At 41.9% G+C, this 22108-nt stretch overlaps 1 protein-coding gene across 9 annotated transcripts in view; it reads right to left on the reverse strand.

Annotated features, from left to right (window-relative positions):
- Positions 1-22108, reverse strand: part of ddx4 (DEAD (Asp-Glu-Ala-Asp) box polypeptide 4) — a 172938-nt gene that overhangs the window by 67610 nt on the left and 83220 nt on the right. For 6 of the 9 annotated variants that reach the window (XM_041193870.1, XM_041194199.1, XM_041194283.1 and 3 more), the window contains exon 4: positions 4899-4976. The exons of 2 other annotated variants lie outside the window; for them this stretch is intronic. In XM_041193870.1, the coding sequence (XP_041049804.1) occupies positions 4899-4976 (78 nt within the window). Of the gene's footprint in view, positions 1-4898; positions 4977-9315; positions 9335-22108 lie in introns of those variants that run through there. One more of the 9 variants, XM_041194120.1, reaches the window with a different exon arrangement.

Below are 22108 nucleotides of genomic sequence, written 5' to 3' on the forward strand. Positions count from 1 at the left end.
AATTGTCTAATTGTTCCTTAAAAAATAATTGCTACAGAAAAGCACTCCATGATACAATAACACAGCTGGAAAGAAATTTCTCATTCCCTCCACAGCAAATTTAAGTATGGCTCCTCATCACTAACTCCCAAATAGAGGGGATATTGTTCCCTATATGACAACTGAAGCTTTCTATTTGACAAATCTCCCTTAAACCCTCCAAGACTCCTCTGATCCAGTTAAAGGAGTCTCAGCATCTCAGGTTTCTCCTTAAAACTTAGGCCTGGATTTTCACCACAGCAGAGGCTCTCAGTTGTGGCGAAAGGAGATGAGGCCAGAAATCAGAAGTCCCATCCCCGAACACAGCAGTTCCCATTTTTGCCCAGGCGGGATTGGATTCAGGCCGGGATTCTAGCATGCACAGCTTACAGGGGCAGCTAGCCATTTAAATCAGTGAAGTGGGATTTTGGTAGGCCAGGAGTGTGAATCCCAATGTGTGCACATTAGACCAGGTAAAAGCTGATCTGAACTATGGATTTGTTTAGATAGGAGAGGTAAGCTACCCCTTTGGATATGGTCCTGGGACCCCTTTGGGAGAGGCAAGGTGCCCTTTAGGCATAAGTGTGCATAGCTCATTACTGTCCAGCTCATTGGAACTGTCAACAGATTTGTCAAAATCAGTTTCAGAACCATGAAAGAGAGCCTGCCAAGAGCAGCTGTCAAGACATTTAAAACACCTGCCCTTTAAACTTTTGAAACAACGTCTGGAATGTTAAAGAAAATTGTTCGCTATAGGTACAGGGGCATAGGTTGGCATTGAGGGTATGGGGCTGCTTTTGTTTTTTATTCAATATTTCACACAATGTCAGAGCACAGAGGCAAGCCTCCTGGCTTGCCCGCCTCCAGCAGCCTCCGCACTCATTCCAGGGGCAGCAAGCTGACTTCTAATCTGCCCCACTCCCCTGGAATGAGAATCCCAACTTCTCGGTCACCCGAGTCAGATTTGCAGAGTTGGGTAACGTCCCGACTCTGCGCTACCGACCCGGTGCAAAAATCTGGGCCGAGCTAATTTCCCATCTCAGACATCATTCTGGTGAAACTACACTGAACGCTTATCATAGAATGGTTTTTGTACAGAAGGTCACCATTTGGCCCATGGTGTCCATGTTTGCTCTCTGCAAGAGTAACTCAGCTAGCACCATATTCCCACTCTTTCCCCATAGCCTTGTAAATTCTCTCTTCAGGGGCTTATCTAGTTTCCTTATGTAAATCATGATTGATTCTGTCTCTACCACACTCTTATGCAGTACATTCCAGGTTACAACCATTCGCTGTGTAAGAAAGTTTTTCCTCCTGTTACTGTCTGTTCATTTACTAATCAACTTAAAAATTGGTGTCCTTTGGTTCTCACTGTTTCATCAATGGAACAACTTGGGTCAGAAACAACTGTGCTAAATTCAAATAAGGGTTATAACAATGGAATGAGGGCAGAGTTGGCCGGAGTGGACTGGGAAAGGAGTTTAGCAGGAAAGAGAGTTAATGAACGATAACAGACATTTAAGAAAATAGTTTGTGATCCCAGTAAGGAAGAAGGATTCTAGGAAATGGTGGATTCAAAATTGGCTTAGTTGTAGGAGGCAGAGGGTGATGAAAGAAGGATGCTTTAGTGACTGGAAGCCAGTGTCCAGTGGCGTACCACAGGGATCTGTGCTCGGTCCCCTATTATTTATCATTTATATAAATGACATAGATGACTATGTGGGGGGTAGGATTAGTAAGTTTGCAGATGACACAAAGATTGGCCGGGTGGTTAACAGTGAAGTTGAGTGTCTTGGGCCACAGGAAGACATAGACGGGATGGTCAAATGGGCAGATAAGTGACAGATGGAATTTAATCCTGAAAAGTGTGATGTGATACTTTGGAAGGAGTAGTTTGACAAGGAAGTATTCAACGAACGGCATGGCACTAGGAAGTTCTGAGGAACAAAGGGACCTTGGCATGTGTGTCCATAGATCTCTGAAGGCAGAGGGGCACGTTAGTGAGGTGGTGAAAAAGCGGGCTGTGTTCCCCAGAGGAACCATAACTCTACTATTCAGAACTGAATACTGGTTGGAGAGCGAGATACATGCAAGGAACTCCTGCACGACCTGCTCAGTCCTCCTTGGCTGCCTGGCAGTCAACCATTTCTTCGCTGCCTGCACACCCTCAAGTTGCGGAGTAACCACATCCAGAAATGTGCTATGCACACAGCCCTCAGCCTCACAGATGCTGTCCAGTGACTGCAGCTGCTGCTCAATTTCCAAAGCCCAAGAATTCGAGATCTTTCAGCTGACAACACTTCCCGCTTATGTGGTTCTCCAGGAAAGAGAAGCATAGTTTTCATGTTTTATACTGGGATACCCAAGCAAAACCATTACCAGCACCTACCAGCCAAGAAAATTTTAGTAGTTATGACTGGAAATTATTGAACTTAGTCGAGGCCAGCTTTGAAGTGCCTAATCAAAAGTGGTTCCTTGGGCATGTGTTGAGCTTCATTGGAAACATATCCATTCCCATTTTCTAGGTGCTGGTAATGGTTTCACAGTTAATATTCTCTGGACCCAACTTTATTTCTTCATTATCATTCCCTATTTGCCTTGTACCATTATCCCTTTTGTCATTACTGTCCTCTGCCCATCACAGACCTTTCTTCCCTGCATCCATATCTGTTAAATCTCTGACCTTTTCACAAAACTGGAAGAAGTTAATAACCTAAAACATTAAAATCGATTTCTCTCTCCACAACTATCTGACCTAGCTGAATGTTTCCAATATTTGCTGTTTTTATTCAGATATCCAGCATGAACAGTATTGTGCTTTTCCATACATTGAGATCTTTTACAGACCTTCTCACTATTTTCCAAACATATAAATATCACACCCAAGTGTGCTCCCAAATCCTACTTATTTATGTAAAGAGTGGAGTCTGCACTGATCTTTAAGGTACACCACTACTAGCCTTCTGCCAATCCAAGTAGTGCATATTTACACCAACTCTTCCCTGTCAATCAACCAACTCTCAACAAATGTCCCCCAAACCACATTTGACTAACTTATTCTAGTAAGCCTCTCATGCAATACATTGTCAAAATCTCTCAAAATCAATACACAGTGCTATTACATTCCTTTGACTTAGTTACCCAATCAATTGCAAATGCTCCAATTAGTCAGCATGGAGCCTGGGAGGAATTAAATAATATTTCCAAATTTTCGTTTGGTAGTACAGGCTATTGCTGAAAAAGGAAACATGCTGTTAAAGCTTTTCGTCTTGCATTCATCAGGACAGTTCACAAGAATACCAATAGTAAAGGGAACAATTTATACTGCATGAACAGAGTGTGCTGATTGGTTGGCAAGTGGACACTGATTGGTAGAGCTATTGCCATGGAGAATGCATCAAGGGAACACTTAACTGCCAAGCTTTAGTTAAAGTTTAAACTAGACTCTGATTGGTCAAGACATTGTCATGGGGAATAGCTGCCCCCAAGCTTTTGTTTAGTTAAAAATGCACAATGCCTGGACATGCTCCTTCTGTCTGCAAAGGACAGGGCCCTGTGTGAGAATATATGTGGCTCCTAGCATGTGTAAGTGAGCTACACTGCGAGCCTGACCGAATCTTAAATTGGTCTGTGTCATTCTTAGCACGGATCACGAATGTTTAGCAAGTGTTGCCCAAACAGTGCCCAATATTAGGTGTGATTCCATGTTTTGAGCTTTGCAAGCACAGGCTGGTTGTTGTGGTCTGTACTTTGCCTGTTGGGAACAGCTAAAGGAGACATGCTGTTTGATATGATCTGCCAGGTGTTGGGACATATGGCCGACATACCTGGCATTTCACCACCACTGAAACTCATATACCACATCTTTTGTTAGCATCCTGTTAGTGAAGAATACCACTCGTGTTGCTACTGCATAGTAGGAATGTGAAACGGCCACCTTAACCTGTTGCTCAAATTTTTGACACACCTTACCCTTCCAGGATAATCACAGGTAAATTGGACACTTTTTAGGACTCCAAGTGGTGGCCTTAGGTCCATGAGTTTGTGCGATATACAGCAAGCAATGATCTGATCAGGGTCACCATTATCCCACAAGATGGGGGAGGCGGTTGCATAGCGTTATTGTCATCGGGCAAACGATTTAGAGACCCAGGGTAATGCTTTGGGGATCCAGGTTTGAATCCCATCATGGCAGATGGTGAAATTTGAATTCAACAAAAAAAACATCTGGAATTAAAAATCTAATGATTACCATGAAACCATTGTCAATTGTTGTAAAAATCCATCTGGTTCACTAATGTCCTTTACGGGAGGAAATCTGTCCTTACCTGGTCTGACCTACGTGTGACTCCAGACCCACAGTAATGTGGGTCACTCTAAATGCTCTCTGAAATGGCCCAGCAAGCCACTCAATTCTCAAAGGCAATTAGGGATGGGCAATAAATGCTGGCCTATCCAGCGACACCTCCATCCCATGAACAGAAAAAAAATTTTTATGCACCCTATTTCAGCATGAAACTTGCACAGTAAGCAAATGGCTCAGGCCCTATTTAAGAGGTGGCTGATAAGGCCATTCTTTTATATTTTCAATACTCTCAAATTTACGTGATAGTCACCAATCTTATGTTCATTCTATGCTAAATGTCTGCAACAAATCGATCACTGGAGATTTGCAAAATAAGTGTGTCATCAAAAAATACATTCAGAATTCTCCTGTCCCTGGAGCAGTACTTTGGTGGCCAGAGTTAGAACAGTGGCAGGTACTCACAAAGGAAATTAAGTTTTCCTTGTCATTCTAACAAAGTCTGGCAGTTTTGATTTCAGATAGAAACAAAAAGTTGAAGCAGCCAAATTCACAGGATATAGAAATGGAAACTCACCTTGCTGCTTGCCAAATCCACCACTTTGGCCAAATAAATAGTTATTGCTCATGTCAAAATCATTTCCACCCCGAGATCCTTAAATTTAAAGAAAAGGCCATTAGTGCTCCTTTCAGAAAAGGAGAAAAATTCAAAGTTCATCTACGCCAAGACTGATTTTCAGCGGGGCAAATGCAGAAGCTGAGACACAAAGGAATGATTTCTCCTAGCTAAATAAACAGAAATTATTCTTGACATTCAAGCAACAGGGACAAATAATTGGGCAAGTCAAATGAAGAGCAATTCCAAACACCATCTTTAACAGCCCTGCACACAACTAATTATGTTCTCTCCTTTTCATCATTCCCCAATTCCGAATGGATAGGCAGTCTGTTCCTAATGTTGCTGGCATGATGCCAAAAAGCAACCCATTTTCTTGCCATACAGAGCAAACAACTGGCTTCCAGCTGATGCCGCTCCACACAGCAGTCAACTTCTGGGATTATGCAACTCAGGGGACAGGACAGAGGGACATCATGCTATCTCAGCTGCAGAAAAAAAAATCAAAAGTTTTAATATAAGCAAACATACAAGTTCACTGGAATTGTAAAACTAGGTTTGTGCTCAGCAGACAATCCCTTTTTCTAACTCTAGTTGAGGCAACACCCCTCAGGAAAAGACATCACAATAAACATTGGGTACCAGTTGTCTAAAGTGACAACTGCACCTTACCAACACTTTCAGTTTTCAGTCTGCTGGGACTTTCCAGAATCTGGGGAGTTTGAGATTACAAGTAGCACATCCATTACCTCTGCATCCATTTCTTTTATGACCCAAGAGGCAGGCCATCCGGTTCAGGGGACTTAATCAACCTTTAATCCCATTAGGTTTCCTCATTCTTTTTCCTCCAGTGACAGTGATTGTTTTAAGTTCTTTCTTCACTTTTTGGGGATTTTTTTTGTGTCTTTTACCACAAGGACAAAGAAAATATTTGTTCAAATTCTCTGCCTTTTCCTTATTTCTTCAGTCTTATCCTCCAAGGAACCGATGCTTACTTTAGCTATTCTCTTCCTTTTTATATACTTGTAGAAGCTCTGACTGACTGCTTACATACTTGTTATTTTACTCTCAAGCTAATGTCTCCTGCTATATTTTTAGTCATCCTTTGCTGCTTTCTAAAATTTTCCCCATCTTCTGGCCTATCACTAACCTTTGCAGCATTGTATGCCTTTTCTTTCAACTTGAAACAATTTGACAGCAACCATGTAAGGTAATGATTTATTAAACATTTCCTGGTAGCTTAAATTTATTTAGCAAATTACAAGTCATACAAAGCAGTCAGCTTTCAGGTTACATTCTAGCTCACTCAGGGGCACTGCAATTGATCTCAGCTAACAATCCCCTGCTTTACAGCAAACACAAGAAACAGGAGGAGTGGACCATATGGCCCTTCAAGCCTGCTCCTCTATGCAATACAATCATGGCTGATCTTGGGCTACAACACCACTTCCCTGCCCATTCCCCAAATCCCTCAATTCTGAGATGCCAAAAATCTGTCTATCCCAGCTTGAAATGTATTCAAACGATGGGGCATCCACAACCCTTTGGGGAAGAGAATTCCAAAAATTCACAGCCATTTGAGTGAAGTAGCTTCTCATCTCAGTCCTTAATGATCGGCCCATTATCTCAAAACAATCTCTCAGCATCTACCATATCAAGCTCCTTCAGGCCTGAGTCGCCCAACCTCGGACAGCCCGCTGCTACCTCCTACCCAAAATCCACAAACAGAACTGTCCCGGTAGACCGATCGTGTCAGCTTGCTCCTGCCCCACGGAACTCATTTCTCGTTATCTTGACTCCCTTCTCTCTCCCCTTGTCCAGTCCCTTCCCACCTACATCCGTGATTCCTCTGACACCTTACATCACATCAACAATTTCCAGTTCCCTGGCCCCAACTGCTTCTTCTTCACCATGGACGTCCATTCCCTCTACACCTCCATTCCCCAACGGGATGGTCTGAGGGCCCTTAGCTTCTTCCTCGAACAGAGGCCCGAACAATCCCCATCCACCACTACTCTCCTCCGTCTGGCTGAACTTGTTCGCACACCGAACAATTTCTCCTTCAACTCCTCTCACTTCCTCCAAATAAAAGGTGTGGCTATGGGTACCCGCATGGGCCCCAGCTATGCCTGTCTCTTTATGGGGTATGTGGAACATTCCTTGTTCCAGTCCTACTCCGGCACCCTCCCACAACTCTTTCTCCGGTACATCAATGACTACTTCGGTGCTGCTTCATGTTCTCATCGGGACTTGGAAAAATTTTATTAATTTTGCTTCCGATCTTCATCCCTCCATCATTTTCACTTGGTCTATCTCTGACACTTCCCTTCCATTCCTTGATCTCTCTGTCTCAATTTCTGGTGATAGACTGTCCACCAATATCCATTACAAGCCTACCGACTCCTACAGCTACCTCGACTACAGCTCCTCACATCCTGCTTCCTGTAAGGACTCCACCCCATTCTCTCAGTTCCTTCGCCTCCATCGCATCTGTTCTGATGATGCTACCTTAAAAAACAGTTCCTCTGACATGTCCCCCTTCTTCCACCCACGGTCGTTGACAGGGCCCTCAACCGTGTCTGGCCCAGCTCCCGCGCATCCGCCCTCACGCCTTCTCCTCCCTCCCAGAAACATGATAAGGTCCCCCATGTCCTCACTTATCACCCCACCAGCCTCCGCATTCAAAGGATCATCCTCCGCCAACTCCAGCATGATGCCACCACCAAACACATCTCCCCTTCACCCCCCCCCCGGCGGCATTCCGTAGGGATCGTTCCCTCTGGGACACCCTGGTCCACTCCTCCATCACCCCCTACTCCTCAACCCCCTCCTATGGCACCTCCCCATGCAAACGCGAAAGATGCAACACCTGCCCCTTCACTTCCACTCTCCTCACCATCCATGGGCCCAAACATTCCTTTCAAGTGAAGCAGCATTTCACTTGCATTTCCCCCAACTTAGTCTACTGCATTCGTTGCTCCCAATGCAGTCTCCTCTATATTGGAGAAACTAAACATAAACTGTGTGACCGCTTTGCAGAACACCTGCGGTCTGTCGGCAAGAATGACCCAAACCTCCCTGTCGCTTGCCATTTTAACACTCCACCCTGCTCTCTTGCCCACATGTATGTCCTTGGCTTGCTGCATTGTTCCAGTGAAGCCCAACGCAAACTGGAGGAACAGCACCTCATCTTCCGACTAGCCACTTTACAGCCTTCCGGACTGAATATTGAATTCAACAACTTTATATCTTGAACTCACTCCTCCGCCCCCACCACCTTTCTGTTTCTTCACCCTTCCTTTTGTTTTTTCCAATAATTTATGTAGATTTTTCTTTTCCCACCTATTTCCATTATTTTTAAATCTTTTATGCCCTGCTAGTCTTTCCACCCCACCCCCCTAGAGCTGTACCTTGAGTGCCCTACCATCCATTCTTAATTAGCACATTCGTTTAGATAATATCACCACCTTCAACACTTCTTTGTTCCTTTGTGACATCTTTTGATTATCTGCTCCTATCACTGCTTGCTTGTCCCTCCCACTTCTCTCCCCCCCCACCCAACCTTAAACCAGCTTATATTTCACCCTTCTCCTTAGATTCACACAGTTCTGTTGAAGGGTCATGAGGACTCGAAATGTCAACTCTTTTCTTCTCTGCCGATGCTGCCAGACCTGCTGAGTTTTTCCAGGTAATTCTGTTTTTGTTCCCTCAGGATCTTGTACGTTTCTACGAGATTGCCTCTTTCTTCTCAACACCAGAGAAATAGACCCAATTTGTTCAGCCTCTCATGATAGGACAGCCCCCTCATCCCAGGGAGCAATTTAGTGAACCTTCACTGTACCACCTCCACAAGTATATATTTTCTTAAATATGGAAACCAAGGCTACACAGAGTACTCCAGATCAGATCTCACCAAAATCCTGTACAACTCTAGCAAGACTTTTGTTCCTGTACTCCAATCACCTTGCCATAAAGGCAAACATGCCATCTGCCTTCCTAATTGCTTGCTGTAACTGTATGTTAACTTTTTGCATTCCTTGTACAAGAACACTCAAATCTCTTTGAACATCCACACTTACAAGAGGGAGATTAGCATAACTAGATTGGCAACAGGATGCTTTGTAAACTGATGAACAATACATATTGTTTGAAATAAAAATATTTCCTGTGGCCTGTCCCCTTCCTCCCCTGTAATATTAAGCACATCCATGTGTTTATAAAGTAAGAGGGACCCCTAGTGACATAAAATTGACATTTTAATACTAATCCAGTAAGTGGCCTGATTTAACAAACCGTGAAGTTAACAAGGGAAAAAAAACATGAAACTAGAAACATAGTTCAATTAGATAATTACTCTCTGGTTACAATTTCCAGTTACCTAATAAACAGTTCTTTAAATGTACTGTCCAAACTGGACTTCTTTTATTCCAGTGAAGTCCAAAGCGTAGCAGTGGCTCAGTTGGTAGTACACATTCCTCGGAGTCAAAAGTCCAATTCCAGAAAATAGAACACAAAAATATAGGCTGACACTAGTACAGTATTCTTTCATTATTATGAAGTCTTAAGTGCTATCTTTAGGATGAGAAATTAAATCGATGTTTCATCTGCTCTCACACATGTAAATAAAGAGTCATGACACTATTTTGAAGAGCAAGGGAGCTATCCCCAGTGCCTTAGTCACTACTTATCCCTCAACCAAAATCACAGAGGATTATCTGGACATTATTCTGCACAAATTGGCTGACACGTTTCCTACATTACAATTGTGACTCCAAAAAGCACAACATTGGCAAGTGATTTTGCGAAATCCAAGCTGATGAGAAGCAAAACCTTTTTTTTTTATAAATATTGATAACATCAGGGTTTTTTCAGCAGAAACATTAAAAGGTAAACTCGGTCTTCAAGATGAGAAGTATCAAACCTAAAATCTATAACAAGACCACAGTTATTGCTGTGACTGTGACAAATATCCCTCCTTGCCTCTCTCAGTTTGTCTGCAACCTTTGACAATTGATCACATCATTCTCCTCTGTCTCTCCATTACATACAGCTGGGTGGGGCAGCACTGCCTGGGTCCATTCTGACCTATCCAGTTGTTACCACAAAGTCACCAGTGATAGCTTCTCGTTAAATTCCCACACAATTACCACTGATCCCCCAAAAATCTGTGGTTCGCTCCCATTTCTCATCCACAGGGTGCCCTTCTGTGTAACCTGCCGAAAACATATCAGTTCCTGCATGCAGCCCAACAACATGCAGCCCAACACACCACCTATTTCAGCTACTCCACTGTCTTTAAATTGTTAAGACTGCTTATCAGACATCCACAGCTAGATGAGCAGAAATTTCCTCCAATTAAATAATGGGAAGACTGAAGCCATTGCTTTCAGTCCCTGCCAGCAACTCTGATCCCAAGCCACCAATTCCATCCCTCGGCCCGACAACTGTCTGATTCAGCCTCAAACCATTCCAAACTTTGGTGTCATGTTTGACCCAGGGATGATATTAATACTATTACCTCACCCACCTGATTTTGCCCTCATAGGATCATTTGACTTGGCTGATCTGCTGCTGAAACCCCCACTCATGCCTTTTAATCACCTCTAGATGTGACTATTCCAATTCCACCCTGGCCAACCTACCATGTTCTACCCTCCATAAACTTGAACTCATCCAACCCATGTCCCAACTCACATCAAATCCCAATCACCCTGCATGCACTGAGCTACCTTTGCTCCCAGTTGAGCAACACCACTAGTTTTAAAATCCTTATCATGGTTTTCAAAAATCCATTCATCTTCCCTAACCCTCAGATACCTGCACTCTGCTAATACTGGTTGCTTGAGGATCGCCAATTTCAATCCCTCCAACAATGGTGACTGTGCCTTCAGCTGCCTGGGCCCTCAGCTCTGGAATTCCTTCCCTAAACCTGTCCTCCATCTCACTTTCCTGAAGGCACTCTGTTATCCCAGCTGAGGCTACACCAGACAAGCCTGATCCTAGAGTTTTATGTTTGGATTTGTTTGTTTAGATATGTGGAGAAGGGCTACTGAACAGAGTCACTGGAGTCAGCCAACGAACTTTTAACAAAAGCATAAAACCTTTATTAAACAATACAAGATGATATGAAGAGGGTAGTCTTGAACTTGAAAAGGACATGTTGGTGGGTTGGGCAAACAAGTGGTGGATGAAGCTCAATGCAGAGAAATGTGAGGTGACTCATTTTGGCAGAAAGAATACAGAGAGAAAGTATAAAATAAAGGGAGAGCCTCTAAAGGAGGTGCAGGAACAGAGGACCTTGGTATATATGTATACAAGTCATTGAAGGTGGCAGAGCACGGTTGAGAGAGTAACTAATAAAGCATATAGTATTTTTAGGCTTTATTAATAGGGACATTAAGTACAAGAGTAAGGAGGTCATGTTGGACTTGTTTAATACACTATTTAGGCCTCATCTGGAGTACTGTGTCCAGTTCTGGGCACCATATCTGAGAAGGGATGTGAAGGCATTGGAGAAGTTCAGAGGAGGTTCACAGGAATGATTCCCAGGATGAAGAATTGAAGCTATATGGGAGGATAGATTGAAGAGGTTGGGCCTGTTTTCCTTGGAGAAAAGGTGGCTGAGAGGAGTCTTGTTAGAGGTATTCAATATCCTGAGGGTACAGACGGTAAAATGGAGAAGCTGTTCCCACTCAAGAAAACATCAAGAACTAGAGGGTATGGGTTCAAAATAATTGGCAAAAGGAATAAAAGTGATCTTAAGTTTTTTTCACCCAGAGGGTGATTGGAGTCTGGACCAAACTTCCTGAGAGGATGGAGGAGGCATTCAAAAGGGAATTGGATTGTTACCTGAAAAAAGAGTTTTATATGATCAGGGTTATTCTGGTTTTAAAAATTTGAAAAAAAAATTATGCACAACTCTTCCCTTTTCAATGAAATCTTTACAGTGCAGGAGACCATTCAGCCCATCAAGTCTGCATTGGCTATCTAAAAAAGCATTCTACCTAGTCCCACTTCCTTGCCTTATCCCTGTAACCCTGGTTGAGTAATCCAAATGCCCCTGGGAACACTGGTTCAAATGTCACCACGGCAGCTGGTGAAATTTAAATTCAATTAATAAAATCTGGAATTAAAAATTATCTATGTTTATGGGGCACAGTTGCTCCACGAACAATGATTCAGAGAACGACGAAGTCCAGCTCCAATTTGTATAGGGGATTTACACTGAGCATAGAGAGAGCACTCTGTTCAGCATGGATAGTGGTTAACTCCCTGAACAAAAACAAGGGCACTCACTTTGTTGATGCCTCTGCTGACACTAACATTTACCATGGCTGGAATCTTCCATTTTGGAGTTTAAGTTTGGCAGGCATGGAAGTGGGAGTGATTCCCACCGTGGGATGGGGCAGCTGACCACGTGCAATCCTGCACAACTCAGCTCATTACATATGTGTCCATGAGGAGCTGGCCAATTCTCACAGTGGAGGAATACAGAATGGTGAGGTCTAAGTTCCGCGCGCCATATTTAAAGGGCACCCAGACAGTCTGCACTGTCCCTTCCACCTATGTCCAGCCACTGCTCCACCCTTCCTCGGTCTTCCTCCACACAACTTGCACTGCCACCACTTGATCCCAAACATCAGCTGTCATTTACATCTGCTCTCCAAAGAGGGCAATGCAGGAGTAACTCACCGTTAATCACAGAAGAAGTCTAACACGCCAGGTGCACACCATGAATGTGCAGTCATAAATGTGAACATTCTGATTTCTCATATGAACATAAGAATTAGGAGCTGAAGTAGGTCATTCCACCTGTTGAGCCTGCTCCGCCATTAAGTCAGATCATGACTGATTCCTGGGATGGCGGGACTGACATATGAAGAGAGATTGAGTCGATTAGGATTATATTCGCTGGAGTTCAGAAGAATGACGGGGTGAGGGGGAGATGTCATAGAAACCTATAAAATTCTAACAGGACTAGACAGGATAGATGCAGGAAGGATGTTCCCGATGGTGGGGGAGTCCAGAACCAGGCATCACAGTCTGAGGATATGGGGTAGACCATTTAGGACTGAGATGAGGAGAAATTTCTTCACCCAGAGAGTGGTGAGCCTGTGGAATTCATTACCACAGAAAGTAGTTGAGACCAAAATATTGTATGCTTTCAATGAGTTAGATATAACTCTTGGGGCGAAAGGGATCAAAGGGTATGGAGAGAAAGCGGGAGCAGGCTATTGAATTGGATGATCAGCCATGATCATAATGAATGACGGAGCAGGCTCGAAGTGCTGAATGGCCTACTCCTGCTCCTAGATTTTATGTCTCTAAGATGGAAGAGGTGAAGTCCTTTATGGAAATGAGAAGGCTGAGGAGTGACCTGATGGATGCCTTTAAGCTAATTATAACTTGGACATAAAGAAAACATTTGCACTTGTAGGGATTTCAAAGCTGGAGGTCACTAATAAATAGGAAATTCAGGAGAAATTTCTTTACCCAAAAAGAGTGGAAACAATGTGGAGCATGCTGCAGCAGAGGCAGTTCAGGCAAATAGAAAAGATGCATTTAAGGGTAATCCAGATAAGCATTAGAGCAAGAAAGGAATAGAATGATGTGTCGATAAGTTGGTGTTTGAATTTGGCAGAAAACAAGATGGTGCTGCTGGTCTGAGAATGAGGCAAAGTGGTTCGAAAGGTGAAGCCTAATGATTCCCAGCTAATGACCATAAACAGAGAATACAAAAAACATTCCTGTAATAGCTGTAAACCAGGAGGCGAAAGGAACAGGGAAACTTGGTGGAATTACAAACGCTTGGAAGCAGCACTGAGCAAACTGATGAAGCTATGGGCTGACAGGTCTCCAGTTAAGATGGGCTTCATCCTAGGGTCTTAAAAAGAGGTGGCTAATAGGTAGCAGATGCATTGACAATTTTCCAAAATTCCCTAGATTCTGGGAAGGTTTCATCAGACTGGAAAGTAGCAAATATAATTCCTCTATTCAAGAAGGGAGGGAGGCAGAAAGCAGGAAACTATCGGTCAGTTAGCTTGACATCTGTTGTGGGGAAGGTGTTAGAATCAATTACGAAGGAGGTTACAGCTAGGCACTTAGAAAAACTCAAGGTAATTGGGAAGAGTCAGCAAGCTTTTAGGCAAGGGAAATGTTTAACCAAATGTATTAGAGCTCTTTGAAGGAGTAAGATATGCGATAGACAGTTGATAGGCATGTTGTACTTTGATTTCCAGAAGGCATTTGATAAGGTGCCACATCAAAGGTTATTGCAAAAAATAAAAGCTCATGGTGTGGGGGATAACGTGCATAGTAGAGAGCTTCTACCAGCCAGCGTACGCATAAATGGGTTGTTGACGGCAGGATGTGACTAGTGGAGTCCCACAGGGGTCTGTGCTGCAGCCTCAACTTTTTACAATTTATATCAATGATTTAGATGAGAGAAGTGAAGGCATGGTAGCTAAATTTGCAGATGATACAAATATAGGTAGGAAAGTATGTTATGAAGACATAAGGAGTTTGTAGATGGATATAGATGTATTGAGCAAGTGGGCAAAAAATCTGGCAGATGGAGTATAATGTGGGGAAAAAAAGGGTAAGTTGTTCACTTTGGCAGGAAAAATAGAAAAGCAGAACATTACTTAAATGGAGAACAACTGCAGAATTCCAAGGTGCAGAGGGATGTGTGTTCTTGTGCATGGATCACAAAAAGTTATTATGCAAGTACAGCATGTAATTACGGCAGCAAATGGAATGCTGTCCTTTATTACGAGAGGAAGTGAGCATAAAAGTATGGATGTTATGCTTCAGTTATAGTGGGCATTGGCCAGACCGCATCTCGAATACTATTTGCAGTTTTAGTCTCCTTATTTAACGAAGGACATAAATGTATTAGAGCGGTTCAGAGGAGGTTTACTAGATTGATACTTGGAATGTGGGGGTTGTCTTATGAGGAAAGGTTGGACAGGGTGGGCTCTTTTCCACTGGAAGAGAGTGAGGGATGACTTGTTGAAATATAAAGATCCTGAATAGCCTTGACAAAGTAGATTTGGAAAGCATGTTTCCTCTTGTGGATGAGCCCAGAACTAGGGACACTGTTTTAAAATTAGGGGTTGCTCTTTTAGGACAAAGAAGATTTTTTTCTGAGGGTTGGGCGACTGGAACACTGCCTCAGAAGACAGTGGAAGCAGGGTCACTGAATATTTTTAAGGCAGAGGTAGATTACCTAACAAGAATCTAAAGGTTATCAGGGTTAGAAGGGAGTGTGGAAATCGAAACACAAACAGATCATTCATGGCCTAGTTCTGCTCCTATTTCATATGCTCGTAAACTGATGGCTCCATCACTGGAGTAACGTGGTGTCATTTTTTAGAATCTGGTGTTAAATGAACATCTATGAAAGAAAGGTGGATCATGCAATTCACGTGACAGTTCCAAAGGCTACACTTATCAGCATAGAGGGCTTTTAGAAAAAAATGATTATTTATTTGCCTGCAAGGTCACTGGATGAATGTAGCACACCTTGCGTTATGTAACAAGGCAGTTTTTGTAAACTTGCCATGAAAAATATATTTTTGCCATTTCCGGTTAGTGAAATTGCTGAATAAATAAAGCAAAACTCTTGTGAGAATTATGATCTTCTTTGCATATTGTGTACCGGTATCGTGAAAGTACTTTTCATATTGAAACCAATTTTCCAATTAAACACCCATTCTGCAAATCTCTATTTACTTAATTTAAAAATCCTCAAAATTTTGAGCACTTTCACCTTGTTCTGAGGGAGGAGTTCCAACTTCTCCAGTCTCTCTGAACTAACAGCCCTCAGCCTATATCAGCTGGGTGCACCCTTCCTAAAGCAAGGCTCATAAATTGGCAGAATAAATCTAAATATTGCCTAACAAATAACTGCAAAGATTTATTATTGCTCCTTTGGTTTTGGACACTTGTGCCCTTACTTATTAAATCAGGGATTCGTAAATTTTAACAAAAAGTTAAAAAGTTTCATCATCACGTCCTCCTCATTCCAATGAAATGTGCATCTTTGCCCAAGTTGTTTTCTGATCAATAATTTTTTTTTAAATAACATCACATTGTCTCAATATTCATTCAAGTACAATGTGCATGTGTGGTTCTGTGTTTATTGTAAAAATCTAAGAGGAAAGCCGAGTGTGAGAGTATATCAAGTGCTTCATTTCCTGTTACTGAATGGTGGCAGGTGTGTCAAAGTACAAGTGTAAACAATGCATTTCCCACTAAATGTAGTGCAAATGCAGTATGTGGTTAAAACAGTGTTGCTGTAGCCACATCTGCAGCTAGTCTGAACACTGATGTATTTGAACTCAAACGTTTCTGCTCTGCAGGGTAAAACCATGCATCTGTCATCCAAGTGATTTATCCTAGGAATAACTTATGTAGTGCCTTTAACATAGCAAAACACCCAAAGGTGGTTCACAGGAGTAATTAACAAAATTTCACATCAAACCACCTGCTGACATTAATACTGGATCAAAAGCACAGCCAAAGCACTAAATGTTAAGATGCTCCTTTAAATGAGGAGCAGAGGGAGTGAGGTGAGTGAGAATACAAGGATAGGTTGAGATATGAAAAGAAAGATGAACATTTTAAAATAAGCCTCAAATGCTCACACATTAAGTGATAGGAAAATTGAATGGTGCTCCCGATTGTTACCCAACAACCACTTTTAGAAATGTGTCACGGTTTTAGGTTTGGCTGCATACATATTAGTCAAAACGTCCTCACCTTCAAAAATCCTCATGATGGCTCTCTAACACACCAGCAGTCCCTGCAAGGAAGCTCTCACATACACATCACAGATCCATTTCCCAACATAGCATCAACCAGCAGGGAAAATGGAACAAAAGGACTCCTTTAGAGGCAGTCAAGTCCTAAATACTATTTGTGGAATTTCTTCAAAAGTATTAAACCCTTCGGTGAAATTTAGATTTAAAACATAACCTCGTATCAGAATTTTATATCTTTGTTATGGGTTAAAAACGGGTGCAGTTTCTGCTACAGAACTAAAAACAGATGAAAATAAATACTTATGTTGAAATTCTGCTTCTAGATCATTATGGGTACAATGCATGGAAGGATCTCAGCACAGTAATCACATCACAGAAGTGTCATGTCAAATAAAATATTGCAGGATATCTCAAATCATATCAGTTAGCAATTGAGTGCAATATATACATGTTGAAATTCAATATATACATGGCCTTTAAGCAGAAACACATGACAGGGTTAACACTTCTCAAAAAAAAATTCATTAACTGATTGTTATCATATAAAAAGGTTGTGTTAAGATCCATCTTGGTGCACTGATTAGATAGATTATAAAAAAACATGATCCACCATATGGGTGACTATCAAACTAAGTTTCATGATATCACTGAATCTTGTGCAGAGTTGGGTTGTTTTTTTCAACTTCCAACTCTCCAAGTATAGCAAAATGTATTCCACAGTATGGAATCCTGAATGACATCCTTTCAAGAACCACTCCAAGCCCACCAACATAACCCTCATCAGATGCTGATATGTATGCATTTGACAACAAAATCTTAAATCCTCTTTAGACTAGTGTGTGTGTGTGTGTGTGTGTGTGTGTGTGTGTGTGTGTGTGGAGTAATCAAGAACTGGCTTACCTTTGTTAATCACTCTAGGTCCCCAATCTGGATAACCATTAAACACTGATTACCATCCATTGCATTCTCCATTCACTAAATCTACATACACCATTTGACTTTTGACAATATCAACCACACAGCCAAATTTTTGTATCATCTGAAAACTTCTGAACCATGCCCCTACATTTAAATCTAAATCATTGGTATATTCCATAAGCAGCAAAGCATCCAGCAGAGGCCTGCAGAACCACACTGCAAACAGCCTTCCAGCCACCAAAACATCCATCAGCCATTAATGTTTTGATTCAACCAGTGAGCCAATTTGAATCCAACTTTCCACTTGCTCTTGGGTCCTGTGAATTTCTGTCTGCCAACATGGGGTCTTATCAAAAGCCTGGTTAAAATCCGCACAGACTAAATGAAACACATGACCCCATTGATCCTCATTACCTCCTCAAAATTCAAGTCAGTCAAACACTACTTTGTCTAAAATTCATACTGATTGCCCTCAAGAAATCCATGCCTCCCCAAATGAATTGTATACTTTTAAAAAAAAAATAATTGAAATGAATCTTATAATTTTGCACTTAAATCATTCTCACTCTGGCAAAATTTTTATTCACATGCTGCTTTCTAAGCCTTCCAACTTTAAAAAAAACTTTGAGGTAAAACCAGAGGCATTGACATTAGGGATATTTTCTAGGTATTTGTGTATCACTTGTTACACCAGAACAAGATCAGTGGGTGCACCAAAACATTCTTGAAAAAGTAAACAAAAAAAAATCTTAAACAACTCAAATCAATTTTACTGTTGAGCAAAGAGACCATATGTGAACAAATCCAGCATTAATATCTCTAAATGTGTTAGGCATGAAATACTGAGATATGGACAAGCAAGTTATCAAATTCAATGCTAAGGTGTGACAATTAGTTGAGGACAATGAAGACAAACAAATAGGTAAGGGGGGGAAAAAGAGGGGCAAAGGAAGAGAAACACAACAAAAAAAACTTCCAAGGCTGACGCTACCCAGTGATTTGGCAGGAAAATTCACATGAAAGGATATCAGGCAAGGATAGGACTCAAATAAAAACAGAAAATGCTGGGAAAAACTCAGCAGGTCTGACAGCATCTGTGGAGAGAGCAACAGAGTTAACGTTTTTGTGTCTGTATGACCCTTCTACAGAGCTAAAGAGAAGTAGAATTGTGATAACATTTATACTGTTTTAAGGGGGTTGAAGCAGGTGAAGCTGGATAGGCAGCCAGTGATAGGTGGGGGCTAAGGAGAGGCTGACAAAGATGTCACGAACATAAAGACAAAGGGAGTGTTTATGGTAGTTGCAAGGGCTAAAGGAGGTGCTGATAGTGGCATAAAGGTAAGAATGTTTTAATGGCAGAACAAGGGTCAGCGCTCTGAAAGAACAACATGGAACAAGTAACAGATGGCCCTTTGGAGGTGGGCTGGGGGTAAAAAGGATAGAAAAAGGAACTTAAAAAGGGGATAAAACATTGAATACAATTAAAAATAAAAATTAAGTAGATAAAAAATAAAAATAAATTTTAAAAAAGGATTATAAAAAAGGGTGAAGATAGAGGAGAGTGTTCATGGTCTGAAGTTGTTGAACCCAATGTTAAGTCCGGAAGGTTGTAAAGTGGCTAATCAGAAGATGAGGTGCTGTTCCTCCAATTTGCACTGGAACATTGCAGCAGGCCAAGGACAGACATGTGGGCATGACGGCAGGATGGTGTGTTGAAATGGCAAGCAACAGGAAGGTCTGCAAGCATGACCCAGACATGCTTGGCTGCACGCTTAGCCTGCAAGCAAGTTTTTATTTCAGATTTCCAGCTTCTGCAGTAAGTTACTTTCATCTTAAGGATAGGACCCCAAGTGGTTTAATAATCCCTTCCAAATGTCAACTTAAGACAAAACGGTTGGATGCATCATTAAATTATAACAGCACTAAGTAATACTTGGGTGAGGGAGGGAGAGAGGGAAAAGAGAAAAAGGCAAGAAGGAGATGAAGGCACATGTAATTGTTCAATCTGGAACTGAGAAAAAAGGAAACTAAAAAAGGGTTTCGGCAGCAGAGATGGGCTGAGAGGCAATTATTTTCTTTCATGGGAAGTGAGCTTTGCAGATATGGCTAACATGTATTGCGCATCCCTAATTGTGCTCACAGGTGGTGGTGAGCCACCATTTTCAACCACTGCAGTCCGTCAGGTTCAGCTTTTCTTGCTAGGACATTTTCAGAGAACAGTTAAGAGTCAACCATGTTGCTCTGGGTCTGGAATGACATACAGATCAGACCAGATAAGGATGACAGGTTTCCTTCCCTAAAAGGACATTAGCGAATTAGACAGGTTTTACAAATAGTCGTTTGGTAGTAGAGAACTTGAGTATTGCTGAAAAAAAAGACCTGTTGAAGCATTTTTCTTGCACTCATCAGGACACTTCATAGAATACCAATATAAAAGGGGAAAACAAGAATTTATACTGCAGAAGGCGACAGTGCTGATTGTTTGGCAAATGGACTCTGATTGGTAGAGGCGCTGCCATGGAGAATGCATCACTGATGGTGACTGATAGCTAACTGCCAAGCATTGTTTGAAATTTAAACCAAGCAGCTTGATCCTGATTCCTCAGGGCAATACCTTGACCAGTGAGTCAGTGAACAGCTGTCACTTATTTTGTTTAGCTGAAACAGGTGCAATCTACGTACATGTTCTGTTTGCAGACAACAGAGCCATGTATTAAATGTGTAGATTCCAGCACACACAAATGTGCCACACTGCGAGCCCAACTGAATCTTAAATTGGTTGTCAGCATAATTCTAAGCAGACTGAGGATTATTTAGCAAATGTTGTCCAATTGCGGAATCACATCTAATGTTGGACACTGTTTTGAGTTTTGCAAACACGAGCTGGTTGAGGAAGGTCTGTACCTTGCCTGTTGCAAACAGTGGCTGGGACATGCTGTTTGATACAATCCGCCAAGTCTTTGAGATATACAGCTTATATACTAACATCACACTGGCACTGATATTCATATATACCACATTATTCATTTGAGAAATAGGCTTAACAGCAACATTCAGTTACTGGCAAATACCACTCGTGTTGCTGCTGCATGATAGCAGTGTGAAACAGTTAGCTTCACCTGTTGCTCAAATTTTTGAGATACCTTGTCCTTCCAGCGTAATCTTGAGGTAGATTGGGCACTTTTCAGGGCCAAAAGTGATGGCCTTGGGCCCATTCATGAGCTTCCACGATGTACAGCATGAAATGATCTGATCAAGGTAGCCATCATCTTGCAGGATGTCTTTGATGCACCCTATTTCAGCTGTCACGACTCACTGGGGATAATGCACTATAATATCAAGTCCCACTGTTCCCCAAGTCGTGACAAATGTGAAAAATTTGACCAAAGCACCAGACTGCCCCAATTCTACCTACCTGTTTAGGTTAACAGAATATGAGCACCAGGTTTGTAAACTTATTCAGTAAATAATTATTTATTGAACAAACTGTCGTTAACCAGTGACGAAAGAAAGAAATGTGAACTACTAGCTTCTAACACTACAACCTAATACTCCTTCTTCAATCCATGCGACACACGCAACATGGATTTTAAGGGTGGGATAAAACAGTTCAATAGCACCAATCCGAGTACAGGATTCGATGGGTTGATTTTGATTGATGTATTCCAAGTTCCTTTCAGCTCTTTGTTGATGACACGAGGTGATCTTCCAGCAGTTTCAGTATTCAGTTTACTGGTTGAGCACTTGCTTTTCAATGTCTCCAATAATGGTTTTCCCCTTTTCCTTTTTACAGAAGTTTCCTCAGAGAGACAGCAAGTTATAGAGGTATGAGGAAAAGAGATTTTAGGTGTTTTCTCTTTGCAGGCCAGGAGCTTTCTGCTGCACTGCTACCACACAAACCCTGGTCAGGATTAAATTGCTGTTGTCAGGCAGCTCCATTGGTCCAGGGTTCCTTTCCGGCGCCATCCTGCCTTTTGTGGCACACACCTGGACTGCTACATTGTATACATCTCTCATCCTGATCCAGTAGACCTGTCTTTCAATCGACAGCCACTGTATTTTTAAACCCACAGTCCAACAGAAATAGAGAAAAATAAAAAGGATATTTTCTTTACACCACATCAAGTTTGTATGGCGAGCAAATAGCTTGGTCCACTTGCCTACCAGTCAGCACGCTCTTCATATGCGGTATAAATTGTTCTTTCCCCTTATGTTGATATTCTTGAAGTGTCCCAATGAGCATTACTCAAGATTGATTGTTGTAAAAACATGATAGTTGTCATGGTCACCATTACTGAGAATAGCTATCAATTCCAGATTTATCGGAACACCCTCACGAACAACATCCTGGAAGTTACTACTGACCAGAAACTGAACTGGACCAGCCATATAATTAGTGCAGCAAGTCAGAGGCTGGGAATTAACTCACCTCCTAACTCCCAAAGCCCGTCCACCACCTACAAGGAACAAGTCAGGAGTGCAATGGAA

This window comes from Carcharodon carcharias, chromosome 1, assembly GCF_017639515.1.
Source record: "Carcharodon carcharias isolate sCarCar2 chromosome 1, sCarCar2.pri, whole genome shotgun sequence".
Classification (NCBI taxonomy): domain Eukaryota; kingdom Metazoa; phylum Chordata; class Chondrichthyes; order Lamniformes; family Lamnidae; genus Carcharodon; species Carcharodon carcharias.